The sequence below is a fragment of the Balearica regulorum genome, chromosome 14, assembly GCF_011004875.1.
Source record: "Balearica regulorum gibbericeps isolate bBalReg1 chromosome 14, bBalReg1.pri, whole genome shotgun sequence".
NCBI lineage: Eukaryota > Metazoa > Chordata > Aves > Gruiformes > Gruidae > Balearica > Balearica regulorum.
Genome location: NC_046197.1, coordinates 14,137,619 through 14,156,888, shown reverse-complemented (window position 1 = coordinate 14,156,888; position 19,270 = coordinate 14,137,619). Strand labels below are relative to the sequence as shown.

General features: G+C 43.2%; 1 protein-coding gene across 3 annotated transcripts in view; it reads left to right on the top strand.

The window, feature by feature from the left end:
• The window catches only part of GRIA1 (glutamate ionotropic receptor AMPA type subunit 1), a 125,581-nt gene that overhangs the window by 91,894 nt on the left and 14,417 nt on the right, over positions 1-19,270 (top strand). For all 3 annotated transcript variants that reach the window (XR_012837761.1, XM_010306313.2, XM_010306312.2), the window contains exons 12-13: positions 14,356-14,554; positions 15,114-15,361. Coding sequence is in view for 2 of the 3 variants with exons in the window: in XM_010306313.2 (XP_010304615.2) it covers positions 14,356-14,554; positions 15,114-15,361 (447 nt within the window). In the remaining variant the exon portion in view is untranslated. The remainder of the gene's footprint in view (positions 1-14,355; positions 14,555-15,113; positions 15,362-19,270) is intronic.

Genomic DNA, 19,270 nt, shown 5'->3' with positions numbered 1-19,270 from the left:
GTGGGACCTTGCTAACATCCAACACGTTGCTGCCATTCCTCACTCAGGATGAACCCGAGGCCTTTGAGAAGGAGACTGATGGGACGTCTGGGCTTCCCAAGCTCCTCAGCAGCAAAATGAGGCATTTGAATTTTTCACCTGCCCCATCATTTTCTATAAAATAAATACATAAAATCACAAAATGGTTCGGGTTGGAAGGGACCTTAAAGACCATCTAGTTCCAACCCCCCTGCTAAGGGACACCCTCCACTAGCCCAGGTTGCCCAAAGCCCCATCCAACCTGGCCTTCAACACTTCCAGGGATCCAGGAGCAGCCACAGCTTCCCTGGGCAACCTGTTCCAGTGCCTCTCCACCCTCATAGGGAAGAATTTACTCCTAATATCTAATCTAAATTTCCCCTCCTTCAGCTTAAGGCAATCACCCCTTGTCCTGTCACTCCATGCTCTTCTAAACAGCCCCTCTCCAGCTTTCCTGTAGGTCCCTTTATGTACTGGAAGGTGCTGTAAGGTCTCCCCAGAGCCTTCTCTTCTCCAGGCTGAACAACCCCAACTCTCTCATGGTATATTCTATCTCACAGTATCTTCACAGGAAGAATAAATGCCTTTCTGGAAGATATATTTTAGCTAAATGTATTTAATTTTAGTCAAACATAAGCTTTCTGAGTCACAGGAAGAATAACGGGATACCATGAGATGGAATAGACACAGTTTCTCTCAGCTGAGTGACGATAGGAGTCTTGTCCGCACTGGAGTTTGACAGGAGGAGTATCACCCAGTAAATATAGCCATCCTTTGTGCCCTGCCAGAGAAGAATTAAACAGACATCTCCAGAAATAAAACCATCTTCATGGGGATTCTCTTTATACGGTGTTGTGAAAACAAAACATGTATTTTGGATTCAGATCAAAACATGGGTAGATGGGAAATGTGTAGTCTTATAGTGACACGATAGGGTATCATGTCATGATACCTGGACAACACAGCTTGAAATTGTTCATTATAATCTGCATGATTGAGAACAGAGCTGGAGATGACCTGGTCAGCCTGCACTGGAAATGAAATGGTGAATGAAGTTTTCATTACAACCTGCGTCTGGGAGAGAGCCAGACTTGAGCAGGGACATTTTGAGAGCATTGGCAGAGGTGCCTGAGCAGGAAGAGATTCTGTGCTGGTCTGTGCGAGGTGTGATAGGGGAGCACGGCTGGGAGGTGATTGGGCTATACCTGTGTTGCTTAAAGACTGTCTGTGTTTATTTTGTGCAAGGAGATGTGGCACAAGATGCGATCCACCCTTCGGCTGACTTGGGATAAAGAGTTAAATGGGTCTTAACTTGACGGTTGGACTTGATGATCTTAGAGGTCTTTTCCAACCTTAATGATGCTATGATTGTATTCTAACTGGCCTGCAGAGTCCAGACCCGGAGCCAGTGGAAGGTGCAGCGGCACGTGCCGAGCAGTGACCCCCTGGCTGGGGAGGTCGTGCTGCTTAGGGAGGAGTGCACGCAGAGATGATGAATGGATGCACTTGGAGGTGGGAAGGAGAGATATAAATGCTGGCTGCTATCCAGTCAATAGATACAATCTATTATTTATAGGTGTCTTGCGGACATCGTTATTTGTTTTTAGTGACATGGAAACAGTCTGCTCTGGCTGATCTATATAGTGTGTAGTTGGGTTTGTATTTCACTACGCTCCTTTGCAGGCTTTCCGTTGCACTCAATCATAGCAATTCGTCTGTGGAAGAGCACGTACGGTATTTATTATGTACCTGTAATTAATGCTGAACATTTTCTTCTGTTATTTTTCCTGTTTATTTACATTTCTTTTTAGATCAATTGAAAAAAATCACAGGAGACTTCAGCCATAGAGCTGGTGGAAATAACAGCAAAATTGCTCCACAAGTTGTTGAGGTTTTTTTTCCCAAACTAGCCTCCTGAGATTTTGAAATATAGCAGCACTTTTAAATTTCATCAGAATGTTCCTAGTACTGAAAGATTTTATCTAGTTTTAGAAAAGATCTAAATCAGAAATTGTTTAGGACAAAAATTTTCTTTTTTTTTAGTGAGAGGTTTGATTTGGGTTGTTTCAAGGGAATTTATTTCTGTTCTGTCCTTTGTTAACTTACATTTGCAGGGTGGGTACTTATTTTGCTAAAAATTTAGAATTAGGGAAATTAGAACCAGCTGCATTTACAATTAAAAAGATTTTAATTCCTTCCTGAAATTAAGGCTGAGCCTCGGTGTTTATTTGACTCTTCTTGATTTCAGTAGGCATCTTCTCTGACACTCCAAGCATCTGCCTGTCTTTTTGGCCTGATGCACAGTGCTGGTGACGTCCTTGCGGTACCCATTATAACCTTAAACGGGACTTAACGTGTCCTGGAGAGTCACTGGAGAGCTGTGCAAGCTCTCCCAAGGCAACACTCTCACAAGCAATGAGGAAAGATTTGTGCTTTTGGTTTTTTCCTCACGCTGTTTGCACAGGAAGGTCCAGAGGTGATGGAGTGGAGTTTGCTGGCGGGGCTTGCTAAAGCCTCTTTGGGGACATGGGAGACAGTGTAATTGCTCCTACAAACCAGGTTGCTCACTGTCAGCTGGATTCATTGCTGAGACTCGAGGCAAAGAGCATATTCTTGCAATGAAGAAGCGGTTTGTTGTTTCCTTGGGGAGCACATGCAACCTGCAGCTCGTGCTGGGGCTGCCCTGGGGGACAAGGCAGCCAAACCAGCCTTGGGAGCAAGGTTGGTTCAGCATCCCTGACACTCCTGCTCGATTGTGGGCTGAATCCGGGATGCTTGGAGGCTTGCACATGGGGACAAAGTTCAGGACCATTTATTTTTGGCAGTTTGCTTCAACTGGTTGAACTGAGGAATAAAAGTAAAAAATTAGGATTTCAACTTCTGGAAAAGTCTTATTTCCTTTTAAAAGTCTTCTTTCCGTTTAAAAGTATACCAAATGATTTTGCAATTATCTCTACGTGGCAGAGTTAATTATGTCCAGGGAGAGGAAATTCAGGTCACAGGGTAACAGCAGTACTTGCAAATCACCGGGAACTGATGAACACACTTATTTCTGAAACGCACTTAACCAGGGAAAGTGACTCACCAGAGGAGCAGCTTGACAAATCGCACAATATCTAACTAAACAGTCCCCTTTGGAGCTTGCGCACTTCCATGGCAACCAGAATGTGGCAGCCAGAGGAGAATGGAAATTCTTTAAAAATAATCATCCTTGCTATCCTCTTCATTTGGAAAAATGCTGAAGGATACAGAGGACTCAGAAGAAGGAAATAACCAACTGAGAGAATATTGTTGGGAAAATGCAATTTCATATGTACAGGAAAAATGAGTCTTTTGAATTTCCATGCTCTACCATCTGAAAATTTCTAGATGCTGCAGAGGTAATGAATATTTCCTCCATTGATCTGTGAGACACTTCCTCGGGATGGTTTCCCTATCAGGCATATCCAGTCACTCTTCCACAGCTCTGACTTTGGGCCTTTATCATTGAGGTTGCTGGGGGACAGCAAGACATTTGCTGAAAGTCCCCCCATGGAGTGACAGATTTACTAATCATTCTACCAGCTGTGTTTAAAATAAGAAGTCAAACACTTTATTCAAAAGCAGATTTATTAAGCTAAAAATATATTTGCGATCTCTTTCTTCAGGACTAAATAAATGTTTCTCATATTTTTGAGTGAAAACAAAATTAAAAATAGTGGAGGGAAAGTGCATTGCCTATTTTTTTTTAATCTATTGGGAAGTTTTATTAGGACATCTGTGACATGGAAATGGCATATGCTGCTTGTGTTACTAGTGCTGTGCATTGGCTCAGGATCGTGAGCGGCATTAAGATTTATAGGGGTGTCTCTGAGATACAGAGCCTTCTCCATGACTCCGGCAGGAGACCTTCTGAGGCCCCAGGGACTCCCTGTTACGCTGTACTCCGACTTGCCAATTTTCAATCAGTGAGGGAAACACACTTTCTCTTTTCATTTTCTTCCTTTTTGATAACCTGTTATCCCCCAGCAGTCGGCTCAGCTGGGGTCTGACATCCTCCGAGCTGCAGCCAGGACTGCGCATGGTTGTGTCTTCCTAATAGCTGGGTCGATTGCCAAGTGTTTTTGTCGAAGAATAAAGGTTGTGAGGAGCTGAATGACCTCCATCTCCCTGAAGTGGTGTCCCCTGCAAAGCCGCCTGTCACACACTGCTTTAATGTTGACACTCCAGAAAAATATTGTAGCTAAGATGGGAAGCCCTGAGCGTGTTTTCACAGGGAAGCCCTGCTTAAATAACTCTTCCATATGCTGTACATCACTTTTATCAGCACTAAGATATCATGTGCACGCTGCCTGGATACACAGTCGAATGAGCATTGAATTCCTCAATTCAAATCGTTCTGGCTCACAACACACAGAGCATCCACAGCTGCTCTTTGCTGGTTTAATCTCCAGAGCTGGCCAAAACCTCATGGCCTTCCACAGGGAGGCTCAGAGTACTTCTCTTATTCCACTAAAGTTTGGGTTTTATTGTACCTATTCTGCTTTTGTCCCAGATTTCATCCCAACTACTTATCCTAGTAACTGGAGAAGCACCATCCCCCCTTTTCATGAGAAATTCAGGAATTTGTACATACACATGAGCAATGTCCATTGTAACACCCCAAAACAGTGAGCAGGCAAAGACAAATTTATTGAAATATGACAGAGGTGCTAGGTTGTGTGAAAGGTTGTGGAAGGCTTGATGAAGCTGAGTAGTTGGGAAAAGCAAAATGTGGGTCTGCTAAGAAATAGGGAAGTAAGCCTTGCTGTGCTTGGACAGGCTGTGGAGGAGCCTGTTAGAGGAGGCAGAGCATGGAGTCACCTCTGAAGTCCTCCATGATGGTGTCTTGGTCTTCCTTCCATTTTCACTTGGATCAAAGGAGCCAAGTGACAGCTAGGTGCCACCTCATTTATATCATCGAATGGTAGGAAAGGGTATACAGCTCGTGTACACACCCCTTTCCTTAAGCAGCAGCGTACTTTATGGCATTCAATCTATTTAATAAACCATCCGGTAATTCTGATTAATGCCTACCCAGACGAGTTGCTGCTTACCCTTAGATCCAAAGGCTAAGCAGCAATAATCCAATCATGGTAATCATAACTTACTACTTTGATCTTCAGATAAAAGAGCCTATAGAAGTGCAAAAGTGTTACATCACTGTTATTTGGACAACTTCAAAGCATGTTATATACACTAATGAATTCTCCCAGCACAGTCTGATGAGAAGTAATAGGAGGCAAATGTGCGAACAGAGGAGTAGAAAGGAAGAGGGGAGAAGATGAGTCCTCGTGGTGAAAGGGGAAAATAGTAAAAATAAGTGCCTGTACACTGTAGAAAAGTGCAAGATGTGAAGAGGGGTCCACGGGGGCCCAGCTGCAGGAGTCAAGCACACGGGATGCTCTACCCATAGGAGGAATTTTCTCTCTCCATTTCCTGAAGCTCTCAATAAGAAGCATGATCTCAGGCTGCAGAGTAGCAAACAGAGGGAGGGGGCAGCTTTTTATCTCAGCAGTGCTTCTAAAGCCTTCAAAAATAAAAAGAAAAATCACCAAATGGATCTTAGCAGGTGAAATAGGGGCAGCAGAAACACTGAAAATGTTTTCCCTTCGCAGTTTGGGAGTTTTAATGTTGAGAGACAGGCGCTCCTGTGCACATAAAGCTCTTCTAAAAGAACACTGGCTGGAGAGACCAGACTCCTTCCTCACCATTTCTACGAGGGATACTGTATGCCCTTGTAGAAAAAAACAAAAGGTTCACAAGCGAAAATATAGAAAATGTAACTTGTACAGTCTTGTGAGGGATCATATTTTAAATTAGAAATGAGAGAGAAAAAGAAGGGAATATTTGGGAATATTGCTCACGGTGAAAATCTTCCAGTGCAAAAAATACTCTCCTCCCAGAAAAGGCCTTTCTCATCAGATTGGGAAATCTGACAAAAGACAGACAGAAAAGAACCAAGGCAAGCCACCCTGGAGGAAATCTGAACTAGGTTATTGTAACATTGCCCAGAAGTCTTAGAAACTAAGGAGCTCTAAATTGTGAGCACATGTAGATGGCTAAAGAGGATCTTGGAAAAATGAAGAACTGGTAGCATATAATCCAAAATATATTAAATCTTTGGGGGAAAAAAAACCTTTTTCATCAAGCAGACTTTGAAGAAGAGACTGGGGGAGAGCATACGAAATCTAGCAACACAGCAAAGGACATTAGCACAATAAGCCGTTGTTTAAAAAGAAGGATCAGTGCTGTTAAATTTGGGGCCACCTGAGGTTGAGGAAGTTCCTGAGTAATGAATCTCCTGGGGCACTCCAGCAAGTGCTTCTGACAAAATTTTATGCTTGTCACCCTGTGAGTTTTTCTCAGTAAAGCGAACAAATGTCACCAAAGTGAGAAAAATACATGAAGAGCCTTTTTTACAGTGAAATTTTTGCTCAAAGGCATGACAAAAGTCGGGTTTTTTCCTTGTAGCAAAAGCTGGCACAACTGCAGAAGAGGGATGACTTTGCCTTTCACTAGAGCTGCTGAGCAGCCCGAAGTGACCATGTGTTTCTACGCAACCTTCTACCTAAACCCTCATCCCTTAAACTACCCTGGTTTGCAGTATGGAGAGGCATGCTCTGCCTGTACTTAAGAGGATGACCATGTATTTCTTTGGATCTATCTGTTCTGCCTTTCAACCACACTTTTATTCTTTCTTTGGGTTCCACCTCATCCCTTTCTTTACAATGTTTTTTTAGCAACCCTCTGGAAGAGTTGGGTGTATTATCCTGCAGTTGTAAGAATAAGCTACTCAGCAGCCAGTTTTGACTGCTCAGGGACGGTGGTTCCCTCAAGCAAAGGACATAACACAGTTCTGCAGTTCGGCTCTGTAGGAATGTTTTTATACCATGGGTGGTACATGGGTCCTGCTGAAGTTTAGGGGGCCTGGTTGCCCATGTCAGTCCATGTTTGCGTGGCACTGTATTTCGTTAGCTAAGCAGGTGAGTTGTGTTGGTTACGTGTCAGCAGGCTGCATTATGTGGCCATTGAGGACCACGGGAATGCACAACCTGCAGACTGCTATTGAGTACCTAAATTACCCCCTGCATAGCTGGGCCTGTTTGATGCTGCCTCTGCCTGCTGGGATTGAGTGTCTCAGGAAGGAGAAGTTGGCACAGAAGCAGCTCAGAGGTAAATTCTTCCTGGTGACCAATGCTTCAGGCCACCCACCCAGGTAAAGTTCATAAATGTGATTCATCCTCTTCTTCCACAGCTGGGAACTGAATTAGAGAGATGAAGTAAGCTACCCTGGATCTCATAAAGTGGCAGGGCTTCCAAGGAACAAAAAAAAGAGTTCCTGGATGCTAGTTCTCTGGTTAGGCCTTTGGGTACCTCTTGCCTGTCAAAATGCTAAGTGAATGCCTTGAAAACAGCACGTAACTGCTCCATGTAGTCATGCTTATACTTAGCACTGCAGCAATCCAAGCTCCAATGACTGGAGAACCACAAGTGGCATGATGCATTTCTGACTAAGCAGGAAAACTCATTTTAGAAAGAGGTTTTGCCCATTAAAGGGAAACTGAAGAAAAAAGTGCCAACATATTCTGCAAAAGAAGAGATGAAACGGTAGGAGAGGGGACCATATACTGCTGTCCAAGGCCATTAGCTTAGGCAGAAAGAAACAGTAAATAAACTATGACTTATAATTATAAGCTTCACAGATATACATCCCCCTGATGAATCTGGGAGATTCTGCATATTTGCAGACAATATGTTCAGTTGTTGGAATATTTACACAGCAAGTGACCCCAAGGCCCCTTCTTAAAAGGACTTCTGCTGGGATTCAGCAATCCATATTGCCTCCTTCCAGCGTGTTGGCTGTGGGGGTTGGATGAGCTGGCATGGTGTGCCTGGAAAATTGAGAAAGAGTAGATCTACAGCCCATATACAAAAGTTAATAAATTCTCAATTTTTTTCCTTCTGTTTTTTGAAACAAAAATTGGAAAAAGAAAGCAGGAGAGAGGCAGAATGGGACTCCCAGTACCTCTGCACCCTCAGCTTTCTTACCCAGTGTTACCCACAGGGAATCAAAATATGCAGCTGTTACCTCTGTGAGGGGAGCTGAAGAAGGAATTTGTACAACTAGGAGAGGTAAATGAGAATGTCAGTCAAAAACATTCTTACTTATGTGTTTATAAGGACGCTCTTGACACTCTGTGTTAAAGCCCAGCACTGCAGTCTGGACTCCAGACTCTTGTACCAGGAGGTAGGATTCAATAGTAAGTAAATGCAAACTAACAGTGGCAAGAAAATTAATAATACAACATGGACAGAGAAACATGCATTATAATCACTCCCATTTCATTACAAACAGTTGGTAGCTCATTCAAAACTACCCATGGCATAGCGGAGCGTGAGAGGATAAGAGCTTTGCAGCATGTGTGTGATGGATGCACCCAGAGCTGTTCCTCTATCTATGACTATACACAGACTTTTCAAGTAAATCTAGGTTCATGTCAGGGTCGGAGATAAAATGGTGAGACCAACCATGCCAGATGGTCTGTGACACGCAAAAAACCCAAAGCTCATTTACATTGACAGAGTTTAATGTTGAAAATTTATTTAAAATAAGAGCAAAACTGGAGCAAAATGTTTGCAACTAATCCACAACCAAGTCAACATTCAGATAGACCCATGAAATTATCGAGAGTCAGTATCAAATTAGCAGAGTAGTGTCGGAGATCAGAGGATCTGTGTGGGTAGAGGACCAAAAGTGGATTTGACCCACAATCAGTAGAACAAGCACATAAGAGCTTTTCTTTCAACAGTTTTGCATAAACTCATTCAGTGACAAACATGTCAGTTGACTAAGTGAGCCTTTATTAGAATTTAACTTAACAGCAAATCTGGGAAATCCTCCCAAAGCAACTATGGCTTTAGAATCCCAGATTTGCACTTCTAATTAAAACATTGTCAGTTTAGGTGTAATTCTCCATAAGAAATGGATTTGGGGAGGGGGAAGGGAGAAGTGGGAGAGAACCGAGATGCTGCTTGAGCAGTTTTCCAATGAGGTTTACTTTGTATATTTTCTGATGAACTTGTTAAGTTTTTTTGCAAAAACATATGATGCTCTTCTAATAACATAGCAAAGCAGAGGCAAGCTCATGTCAGCTTTTCCTACCTTCCATAAGGGGTAAGATCAAAGAGCAAATTGTTTGATCAAGGATTGCATTTTGTTTTAAGAAATAAGAGATTATAGCTGCATGATTTTCTTTTTTCTGTGAAGAATCCATCAATGCTAAGGCTAGAACATAAAAAAATAAAAATCACTTCATGGGAACAAAGGCAACTTACAATTCTTTTCTGTTTTCTACTGGCAAAATGCAATTACCTTTGCAAGGAAAGGTAAAAACAAAAGTCATCTAAGTGAGAAAATCAAAATTATTAATTTCAGTTTGGTCATCTGTAGTTTTTCCATTAGACAGATATAAAATAGCACATTCTAGAATTATCTTTTAAATTATACATGTGGTAGGTAAGGGTTTAATGTGTTATAAAAGCTGAAATAGAATTATTCGTAATGAGAAAGCAGAAACAAAATTGTTTACCGTGTTAAAATTATACCTTTTAGCCTTTCAGTAATGAAACATTAGTAATAGAAAAATGCAAAGCTCGGACAGACCCAAACCAACCATTTTCGGAATGCTACTTTTAGAGGACATTAACAACCGTTATCTTTTCATTCCAATTGAGAATATTAAGGTTTCATTTACAATTTCAGAATTTTCCATGGCGCTGAAATTCTGATTCCCAGCCAGCTCTAATTTTAAGTAGATTGTGCAACATGGATAATGAGGGCAGTGTATTTACTACTTGCTCCTGCAAGGGTATTGTTGGAAAGGAGCGCCCTGTTTTTGCTACTGTTCTGTGGAGGGCAGGCAGGACCCCAAGTCAGGGAGAGGATAGGGTGGGTGGTTTTAGCCAGCACAGGCAGTGCTAGAAGAAGAAACAAAGAGAATTTAATTTGGATTGTGTAAGAAAGAAGAGTGTAGGTGCAGAAGGAATAATATATGTTGAAAAATGTACAATCTAGTCTATCTAGCTATTTCATCCCTTTCCACATCCCAGAATTAGCCATTCGTTAAAGCCTCTTTTACTGTTGTTCTTGTTTATTTTATTCTGATTTTTTTTTAGATCCTGCTATTTGCAAGTATTACTATGGTAATGAATGTGAATAAATCCAGAGGTCAAATAGACAAATCCAAACATCCGAACCTTAGCATATCTTTAAAGTACCAACCAGTGTGTTCCATCTCACCTTAGCTCTGCAGAGGACTGAGTCACTAACTTGTTTCCACACAGCAGAGAGCTGATTGCCTTCGTGTTATGCTTGAAGAGCTATGGGGACATGTAAATTCTCAATGCAAGAGGATTTAAACCCCACACTGCCCATTAGTGAAGAGAAATTAACTTTCCTAGGGCTTGAGCTGCAGAACATTTGTTAGTCAAGTGGAAGGTCATTTTCTGTTATCTACTGTGGAGGGAGATTTTCAAAACCTCAAAGTGACTTAAAAGTACAAGGTATATCTACTCCTCCGTGACTGCTTTTACTAGAGCATAAACATAACTCTAAGTCCCACTGGCTTTTGACCAGGCTTTTAGTTCCCAAGTATTGAAGTCACTTCTAGACATGGGACATTATCTCCTAAATTACAAAGGCACTTTTGCAAATGTGTCCCATGATGGTAGCACTGCTGCTCTACCACTTGGTCTACAGAAGTAAGAGAACAAGATTGTAATGGATATTGTCTTTCCAACCACTTGCTTCTGGTAAGCAGTAACAGGCATCGGCTCAAAATCTAATCCAGAGAAATCCAACTTGTCCTATTTATCCTGTGTTCACTGCTATTGAGCTGTAGGGATGTCACATGGGATCACATCTGCCTGTGTGATGTTTCATCGTGACTATTATTATATTTTTTTATTGTATTGCACTAGCCCCCAAGAACCTTCATCACTGCCAGCGCTCCCTTGTGTTAGATGCTGCACGACCGCAGAGCAAAAGGATGATGTCCTGTAGAGGCCATATGCTATTTTCTCTGCCGTGTGTTTATAGCAGTTTAGATTCACAGCTTCTAGATCCAAGTCAATCTAGCAATGAGGGCAAGCATTGCCCATTAGCACTCTCTGCAACAAAACATCATACACATGAGGGCCTCACCATGCTGGCAGTCATAGCAAGCTGTTTATCTCCTCTTCTTTCCTCCACTGTCTTTGAGAGTGACCGCTCACCTCCTCACAGCGTCTCATGTGATGAGGAGAAACGACCAGTACCAGCAGCAGAGAGCCCAGATGAGACTGGTGCGGACACGCATCCTGTCCCATCTGGCTCCCATGGGAAAGAAGCTACTGCTCCTTCTCCCTCTTTCCCCAGACCTCTCCTGGGTACCCCCCAGTCTCATTGCCCCATAGTTACTTTTTCATGCTGTCAATGCCAAGTGCGGAGTTGGGAAGCATAAGCCATCTGCAGCTGACAGCAGGCAGCCCCCATGGGATAAGCCAGTAATGAATATCGCCAGGGTGTTGAGGGTCTAGAGGCAGGAATCTGGCTGACTGCCGCTGAAGGGATTGAAACAAGTCACAGAAATATCCCAGCTTCGTCAGGAAGGAAAGGCTGCATAATTTGCAGCTGGAGATGAATGTGATTATTTGCCATGCAAATGGATTTTGCCAGCTCAAAGTGGCCTTCTTCAGCAGAGATTGTTGTATTTGACATTATCCGGTTACTTTTGTTTAATGCCTCTGTGCCTTTTCTGAGCGCTTCCTTCCCTGAGCACACATCATCCAGACTAATTAAAGACAGGTAGTTTTTTCCTCTTCCCATCAATCTGAAGCCATGTGAGCTGAATCCATAGCTGCCTCCCAATCCCTCTCCAAATATGAAACAAAAGGTAAAGTGGTTTGTGCTGACAGTCCTGCAGGCTGGGCATTCTCCACAGATGGGAAACATGGTGGTCACGTTAATCTCGCCTAACTTTAGCTACTTAAAAATTAGCTGTTTAGTCCAAACTAGTCATCCCAGTTCCTTCAAAATTCAATAGAGAGGGAGGTCTGCAGAAGGACCTCCTCCCAACCTGAGATAGATGAGTGAATCATCCCTGGAGGTCCCTATTCATCTCCAGAGATTGTTTGGTGAGTAGGTCTTCTCTCAGTTAAAGATACGGTAGAAGAACAGTGCCCATCTGCCTGCCTTTCCCACAGCATCCAGCATTCCCACAACAAAGCTCTGACTGGCAGTGGTGGGGAGGCATAAAAAGAAAGTACTCTGTAGTGAGAGACCATTGGACTGCTCAGCCATGTTGCTGCAGTTAGCAACAAAGGAGGAGGTTTGCATGAGACACTGCAGAGTGGGGTAACCAGCATATAGCTTATGGTTGGAAACCATGCCTGAAAAAATCTTTTTTTAAGATATGGATGATTAAGAAAAGAATTTGTGAACTCCTGACAGTATCACCTTGGAGATGGGTCCAGTAAACTTCTCTGAAAGACCTTGAAAGGTGGATCCTTCAAAGTCATTCACTGAGCTTGGGTTTATGGTGAGATGGACTTTGCTGCCCAGTTTCACAAAAGCCCATGGGAGAAGAAACCAGAGGGAAGGGCAGGTGCTCTGCTCTGAAATGAGGCCCCTGTGCAGAGGAAAACCCGACCCATCTCTAACCGCAGAAGTCCTTGCGGTCACACATCTGTAAAATACCCCACTTGCCCTTGCTGTCACTGAAATCCCTTGCAGTCATACTTCCTGCAGTTTCTCTCTGCCACAGGTGAAAACTGCTGTGATCATTCTCCAGGAATGTGGGGCTGACAGCACATGTGGTGGGATGGGTCTTATTTCCACATATTAAAATGCGTGCTTTCCACTCTGCCCCGTGTGCTGCGTGTGTGGGAGCTGAGCCGCTGCGCCTGCTTTCTGCTGCGAAGTGATCTCAAAGAGTTTTGACTAAAGAGATTTCAGGGTGGGTTGATCTAAATGGGGAGATGACGTGATGTCTCCAGGAGCAGCTCCCCTCACATCAGCAGCTTTTAAAACCAGACTGGACAAACTGGAAGAGTGTAACTTGGGGAAGTCGTGCAGCTGGTGGGCTGATGGGGTTAGTCTTTTCCCAGCTCTAATTTCAGTGATTAGCAGGGTGCTTTTTTCCTCGATGGAACGCACAGGTTGATTTGTCAAGTCATGTTAAACCATAGTAAACCATAGCAGCTGGACCCAAGGCTTCATGCAGACCCAGACATAGCGTGGCATTCTCTGTCGTGAGCTGGTCCAGTGCCCTTAGCTGGACTGGGATATCTCTGTTACCACCTGATAAACCATACTTCTGTGGAGTGACTCAGGTCTGCAGAAAGAAAATGCTGAGACATTGTCTGCCACAGAGAAGTAAGTGGTGTTTCTCATGGGCAGGTCCTCCCTAGTCAGACTGTCTGGCTTTATAAAATAGCATTGTAAGTTACCTTCTGTCTGGGACAGTGCTCTGCATCTAGAAAAGGAGCATATAAATAATTTAGAATACATGAATACTGACATCACTCTAAAAATATCTTCTACTCTTAAAAATTATTTGAAAATATTTTAATATAAATGAATACCTGCTTGACTTATTTGCCTCTGTAGCTATCCAATGGCTACAGATAATTGGCTATTTGATTGCAACAAGTACAAAATACCTTTTTTTTTTTAAGGCGTTATTATGAACATCTTGTCTAACCATCTGCTGAATGCAAAACAGAGAATGTCAGTAGGCAAATTATTCATTAAGGTCGTAGTTCCTCTCTGAGCTTCAATATGCCTTATAGAAAAACACAGAGTTCTGGTTTATAAACTTCAGGTGATGGAGGAACTGACCTAGTGATCCCAGCTGGTCCATTTATCTGGTCCAGCTCTATGATGGTGCTCCTTCCCCCTGCGGGTACATGCCACAACACAGACCTCACCTGAGCTGCTATTTCGATGGGCATTTCCCTGCCCAGCTAAACCTTCCTGGTAGTTGTCTCCATGTCTTATTATTAACATTATTATATACTCTGAAAGGAATTAAAAATCAAAGCTAATTCAGTCAGTTTATTGCTGATTTTTTTCACTGTGAATTTTTTTATCCCCCCTCTAATTACATTGAAACCTTGAAAAGCAGATTGAGAACTGAGACTGATCTTTGGCTTCCCTGGAGGTAGTTGGAGAACATGACTTTGGGTAAATGACAGGTAAATGATGGGCCTGCAAGAGTGAGCTGCACCTTTTGGACCTTCACAGCCCTCCTGTCTGACTCTCCCCTCTGTGTCCAGGTCTCTCTCCGGCCGCATAGTCGGTGGCGTCTGGTGGTTCTTCACCTTGATCATCATATCCTCCTACACAGCTAACCTGGCTGCCTTCCTCACCGTGGAAAGGATGGTTTCTCCCATCGAGAGTGCAGAGGACTTGGCCAAGCAGACAGAAATTGCCTATGGGACCCTGGAAGCTGGCTCTACTAAAGAATTTTTCAGGGTAAAAAGGAAACTTTAATGCAAACATTTTGATTAGCCCCTTGTTTGACAAGTCCTCCAGGCCCATCCTCTCTCATCCTCAGCTCAGGTCTGTTTTTTATTCTTTCTTCCCCTTACCATGTTAGGACCTGCTGCGCTTGTCCTTAGAACAGCAAAAGTCCAGTTTCCTCTGTGCTGCTCAGAAGGCTGGTGGTATTTTCAGTGCATGTGATATTCTGCAATTGTAAACACAAATATGGAATATCCATGTGCTTCCTCTTTTTACCAAGGAGTTACTCTGAGCATCTCCAAAAGAAAACGTATCCTGATTTCCAGCTTGGTTTTCCCTTGGTTTGATCAGCAAAATCACTTGCCGTACACAAATAGCCTACCCTTACTGTGTCAGTGACACAGGGTTGATCTGGGTCCTGTGCAGAAATGGCAGAAGGTTCATTAACATCCCATTACCCCTTTCCTTGGCCTATCTGATATGTGGGTACGTGTTCAGTCCAAACTGAAAACCTCAGCTGGCACCCAAACCTCTGTTAATGCTTGTGTTGGGTTTCTGCTGTCCTACGCAGCGATCCAAGATAGCAGTGTTTGAGAAGATGTGGACGTACATGAAGTCAGCTGAACCCTCCGTTTTTGTGAGGACGACAGAAGAGGGGATGATCCGAGTGAGGAAGTCAAAAGGGAAGTATGCTTACCTCTTGGAGTCCACGATGAACGAGTACATCGAGCAGAGGAAGCCCTGTGACACCATGAAGGTGGGAGGTAACTTGGACTCCAAAGGCTATGGCATTGCAACACCAAAGGGGTCTGCACTGAGGTAAATAGCTTGGATTTGCTTTCTTTTCCCAAACCACCCAACAAATCAATGTATGCACACAGTTCAATCTCCATTGCCATGTTAATCACAAAAGCTTGGACGTGGGAGAGGTGGAGGGAAAGGGATATGAAAACTCAGTGTGACATGCAGGGAAGTAAAATGCCCAGCTCCCATTGAGCAGCAATGGGAACTTCTAATTATTCAAGCCCTGCATTTGGAAACTGGATCCTGGCTGATCCACTTGCTATGAATGTCTGCTGTATTAGGTGATGGCAGGGGGCCTGCTGTGGTGTAACCATTGGTTTCACAGAGCATTATCCCAAAGGGACACTCATCCTGTGCCATGTGAACCGCACAGCTTTGCAGAGTATGGTATTACCCTGGCTTGGATCCATGCTTGCAGAGGGAGTTCTCATGGGGAAAGCATTTTGTCATTTCCTAAAATGAAATGCTATTTGAGAGAGGTGGGAAGCCAGTTTTGAAAAAGCCCTGCAAAAGGTGTGCATTTTCATTCACTGAGTCAATTCAGATCCTGGCAAGTACAAAATTTATGGCAAGTCCAAAGGGGCACCAATCCTGCATTTGTGAGTCCAGGCTTGCAGCTGCCGCGTGCCTTTGCCTACTGTCATATGAAATATCTTCAGAGACCTTCCTTTAAAAAGGAGAACCTTAAAAAGTACAGATGCAGATCTGAGTTAGTAGCAGAGCTTGGGCCCTGCATGCAGCCATACTCCTGGGCATGAGCTGACCCCTGCAAGGTGCATCATGTAAACTGACCTGCTCGGAGCAGCACTACCACAACGGTGATCGGAGTCACGCCAGAGGCGTGGTTCCTTTTGGCAGCAGCCATGCAAGTTCCTGACGTTACAGTCATGAGGAATATAAACTGTAAGGTTTAAGTGGGACTAAGTCCTCAGAAGCCATAACTGTAAGTAATCTGATCATTGTCCAATTCATTTAGTTAGTTATTAAACATATTTTGATCAAAATATTTTGACCAAAATCATATGTGTGGCCTTATACGTGCTTGCTAACATAACCTGGTGCAGAGACATTTAATCCATGGTCTCTGGATTACTAGAAACCAGCTGAGCATTTGCTGATGCATTTGTCCGGTCACACGGCTCTTGAGCCAAAGCCAGCCCCAAGAATCAAAGATGTATCAACTGGTAGTGGATGAGGCCCAAGGATTTTGATTTTGATTGCTACGTTTATTAAGTCAACTCAAATTGGATTCAGCACTTCCCGTATGGGCAATTGCTGGAGGTACTTTAGAGAAGCTCATGAATGCAGTGCACGTGGTCTGGAAGGCAATTCTTGCATCCAGTGTGGTTCAGGCTCTGAAATGACTTGGGGCCCTCCAAATGAAGGTGGAGATATTTTCACAGCTTTGAGATGTTTTCTGTTGCACTCTCTCCAGTGTTTGTTTTCTGTCTTGCAAATATGGAAATTAGGATACAGGGCAGATTCTATTCTATTTATTTATTTATTTATTTAAACATTCATCTTGTATCCTAATTTTGATTTTATAAAAACAAACAAACAGGAACATCCTACCTATCTTGGCATGTGAAGGAGCCATTTATCATACTTCTAAGGAAAATAAGCAACAAAAAAGAAAACTGCATCAATCATTTTAATTTTGCAGTTCCAAACATCCCTCTGCTAGGCATGATTCCAAAAATTCCTAACATTTCTTTCTGTTTCCTCTTTTTCATCCTGACTGCATGTAGAACAAATTTCTTATGGGCCTAATGGCAAAGGAGGAATGCTTGATTTTCCATCTGATGGTGTTTCTTTGGAACAGTTGCTGTCAGTTTTTGTCCCATTATGTTTGTTTTGTTCCTGTTGTTTTAACTGTCTTAATCTTAGTAGTTCCCTACAGTCATCATGTATTGTCTGTTTTCCCCTTGGGGTCCTGCACATGAGAAATTGCCCTGAGCAAGGTGACATTCATGAGGCACCTGTATAGCACAGTCAGCCTGTCTCTTATTCAGGCTTCATCTTCACTCACTTCCATCCACAGATTAAAAGCTCTGAGCCAGGCTTGGAGGTACATGTGAGCCAGGCCTATCTTAGATCGAGTTTGTTTCAAAAGTTGGGCTGTATTTTAAATTTTTTTGCTGCGAGCTGTCCCTTTTGTAGCTAGACCAGTTTTCCTGGATTTAGGATAGCTGATTAGGAAAAGATCCCAGAGAGGTGCTAAATAAGAGTTCACCATTGTTTTTCTTGCTTCTACATGGAAACACAATGCCAGGATATTGCCACAGATGAATGAAAACAAGGTTGAAAACCCAGAAATAATCCTACGTGTTGTAGCAGGTGCAAACATCTCTCCTAGGCCATCAGTGAAGTTTCTTGGGCTGCTAAAAGAGCCTGCTGCTTTCCTCCTAGGTGAATCTGGCTTTGAATGTCTTTTGGCCTCTAGATGTTAAAATTCAGTTGCATTTAGGCATGGCTGAGGAGGGCAATAGTGGGAGGGCAGCAATTACACCTTTCAGCACCAGCTAGTTCAAGGTGTGATCCTGTCTGACATGAGGCAGTCATGCAGCTGCAAAACCTGTCCATGTACCTGGCAGGAGCATTTCTCCACTGTTGGACAAGTGATCAAAAAGAGGGCAAAAGCCAAACTATCCAAAACAGAGGAAAGAAAACCCGAGAAATCCCATGTGAGTCTGGACTCAAAGAATAGGGAGGTTTTTGAGATGGAGATCTGGGCAAGTTCTTCAGAGCAGCCATCTGGACAAAGTTCCCCAAGCTGGTTTTCCTGGGTTCCGTGAATAAACATAAAATGTTCCCTGTTAAAAAACCACCTCCTTTCAGGACCCCAGACCTCTCAGTCTGTCATCAAATATACTCAAGATGAAGTCCAGCTTGTTCTGTGCACTCCCCATGAGCCGAAGAGAGAGACAATTAACTGAAATGAAGCTTCCTAGGAAAGATAACACGTAACACTTAGCACGTGGCTCCAAAAATCATATGGCTGATATTGTGCTCAGGGAAACTGCAACGCATTTACTTTGTTAACACCTTGTACCCACACAGAAGCTGCAATGTATTTTGGCTCATTAGTTAACTAATCTTTTGCAGATGGTTCAGACATCAGAGTGCTAATTAACCTGTATTCTGTTTTAGAAGACAGAAATAATTATGATTTATTTAGTGTCAGATTCTTTCTGGAGCTGCACTCACATGCTTCCATCGGCTTTAAAGGCAACCAAAGTTAGACTCTGACCACAAAACTATTACAGTAAAAAAGGGAAAATATTCAGCCATCCTCAATTTTACACCTTCGCCTTCTCTCTGTCTACCTCTGGTAGCAAGTTTGACTGCATCTGGATTTTGCTTTTTGAAGGCTGGATTCTGCCTGAAGGAGGGTCCCAGTCCTTGTGAAGGCTTCAGTGCTTGGACAGGATCATGGGCTCATGGAGGTCAGCACATCCTTCTTGCTCACAGACAGGCATTTTTAGAATTGCAGTATAAGAAAGCAACCCCCTTGGTCAAGATTTCTTGGTGTGGTACAGAGTGCTACATGCACAAATTCTCTGAGGCAGGAGCTGCAAGGTCCTTGGCTTTTTTTAAGATCTGTTTTATTGATATTCAAGGCCTGCTGATGGATGGTTCAGCCCTCCATCTCCTCCATGCTTTTTAAACCCTCTCACACTTGTGTCTCACTGTGTTTAGCTTTTTTCCTCTTTTTCATGCAATGTCTACACCAGCATTGCACCTGATACTCAGCATCCAGAAACAAGCTGTGCCCATGTGCAGAGCCTATAAAACTCACTGCTGCACATCCTGACTCAAGCTGCTCCCTCAGATGTTTACCACTGAAATCAGGGAGAAGTGTGTGAACACGTCTGAAGGCAGACTGTGGCACAATTTGGCTTTTGCAGGCTATCCTAAATCCAG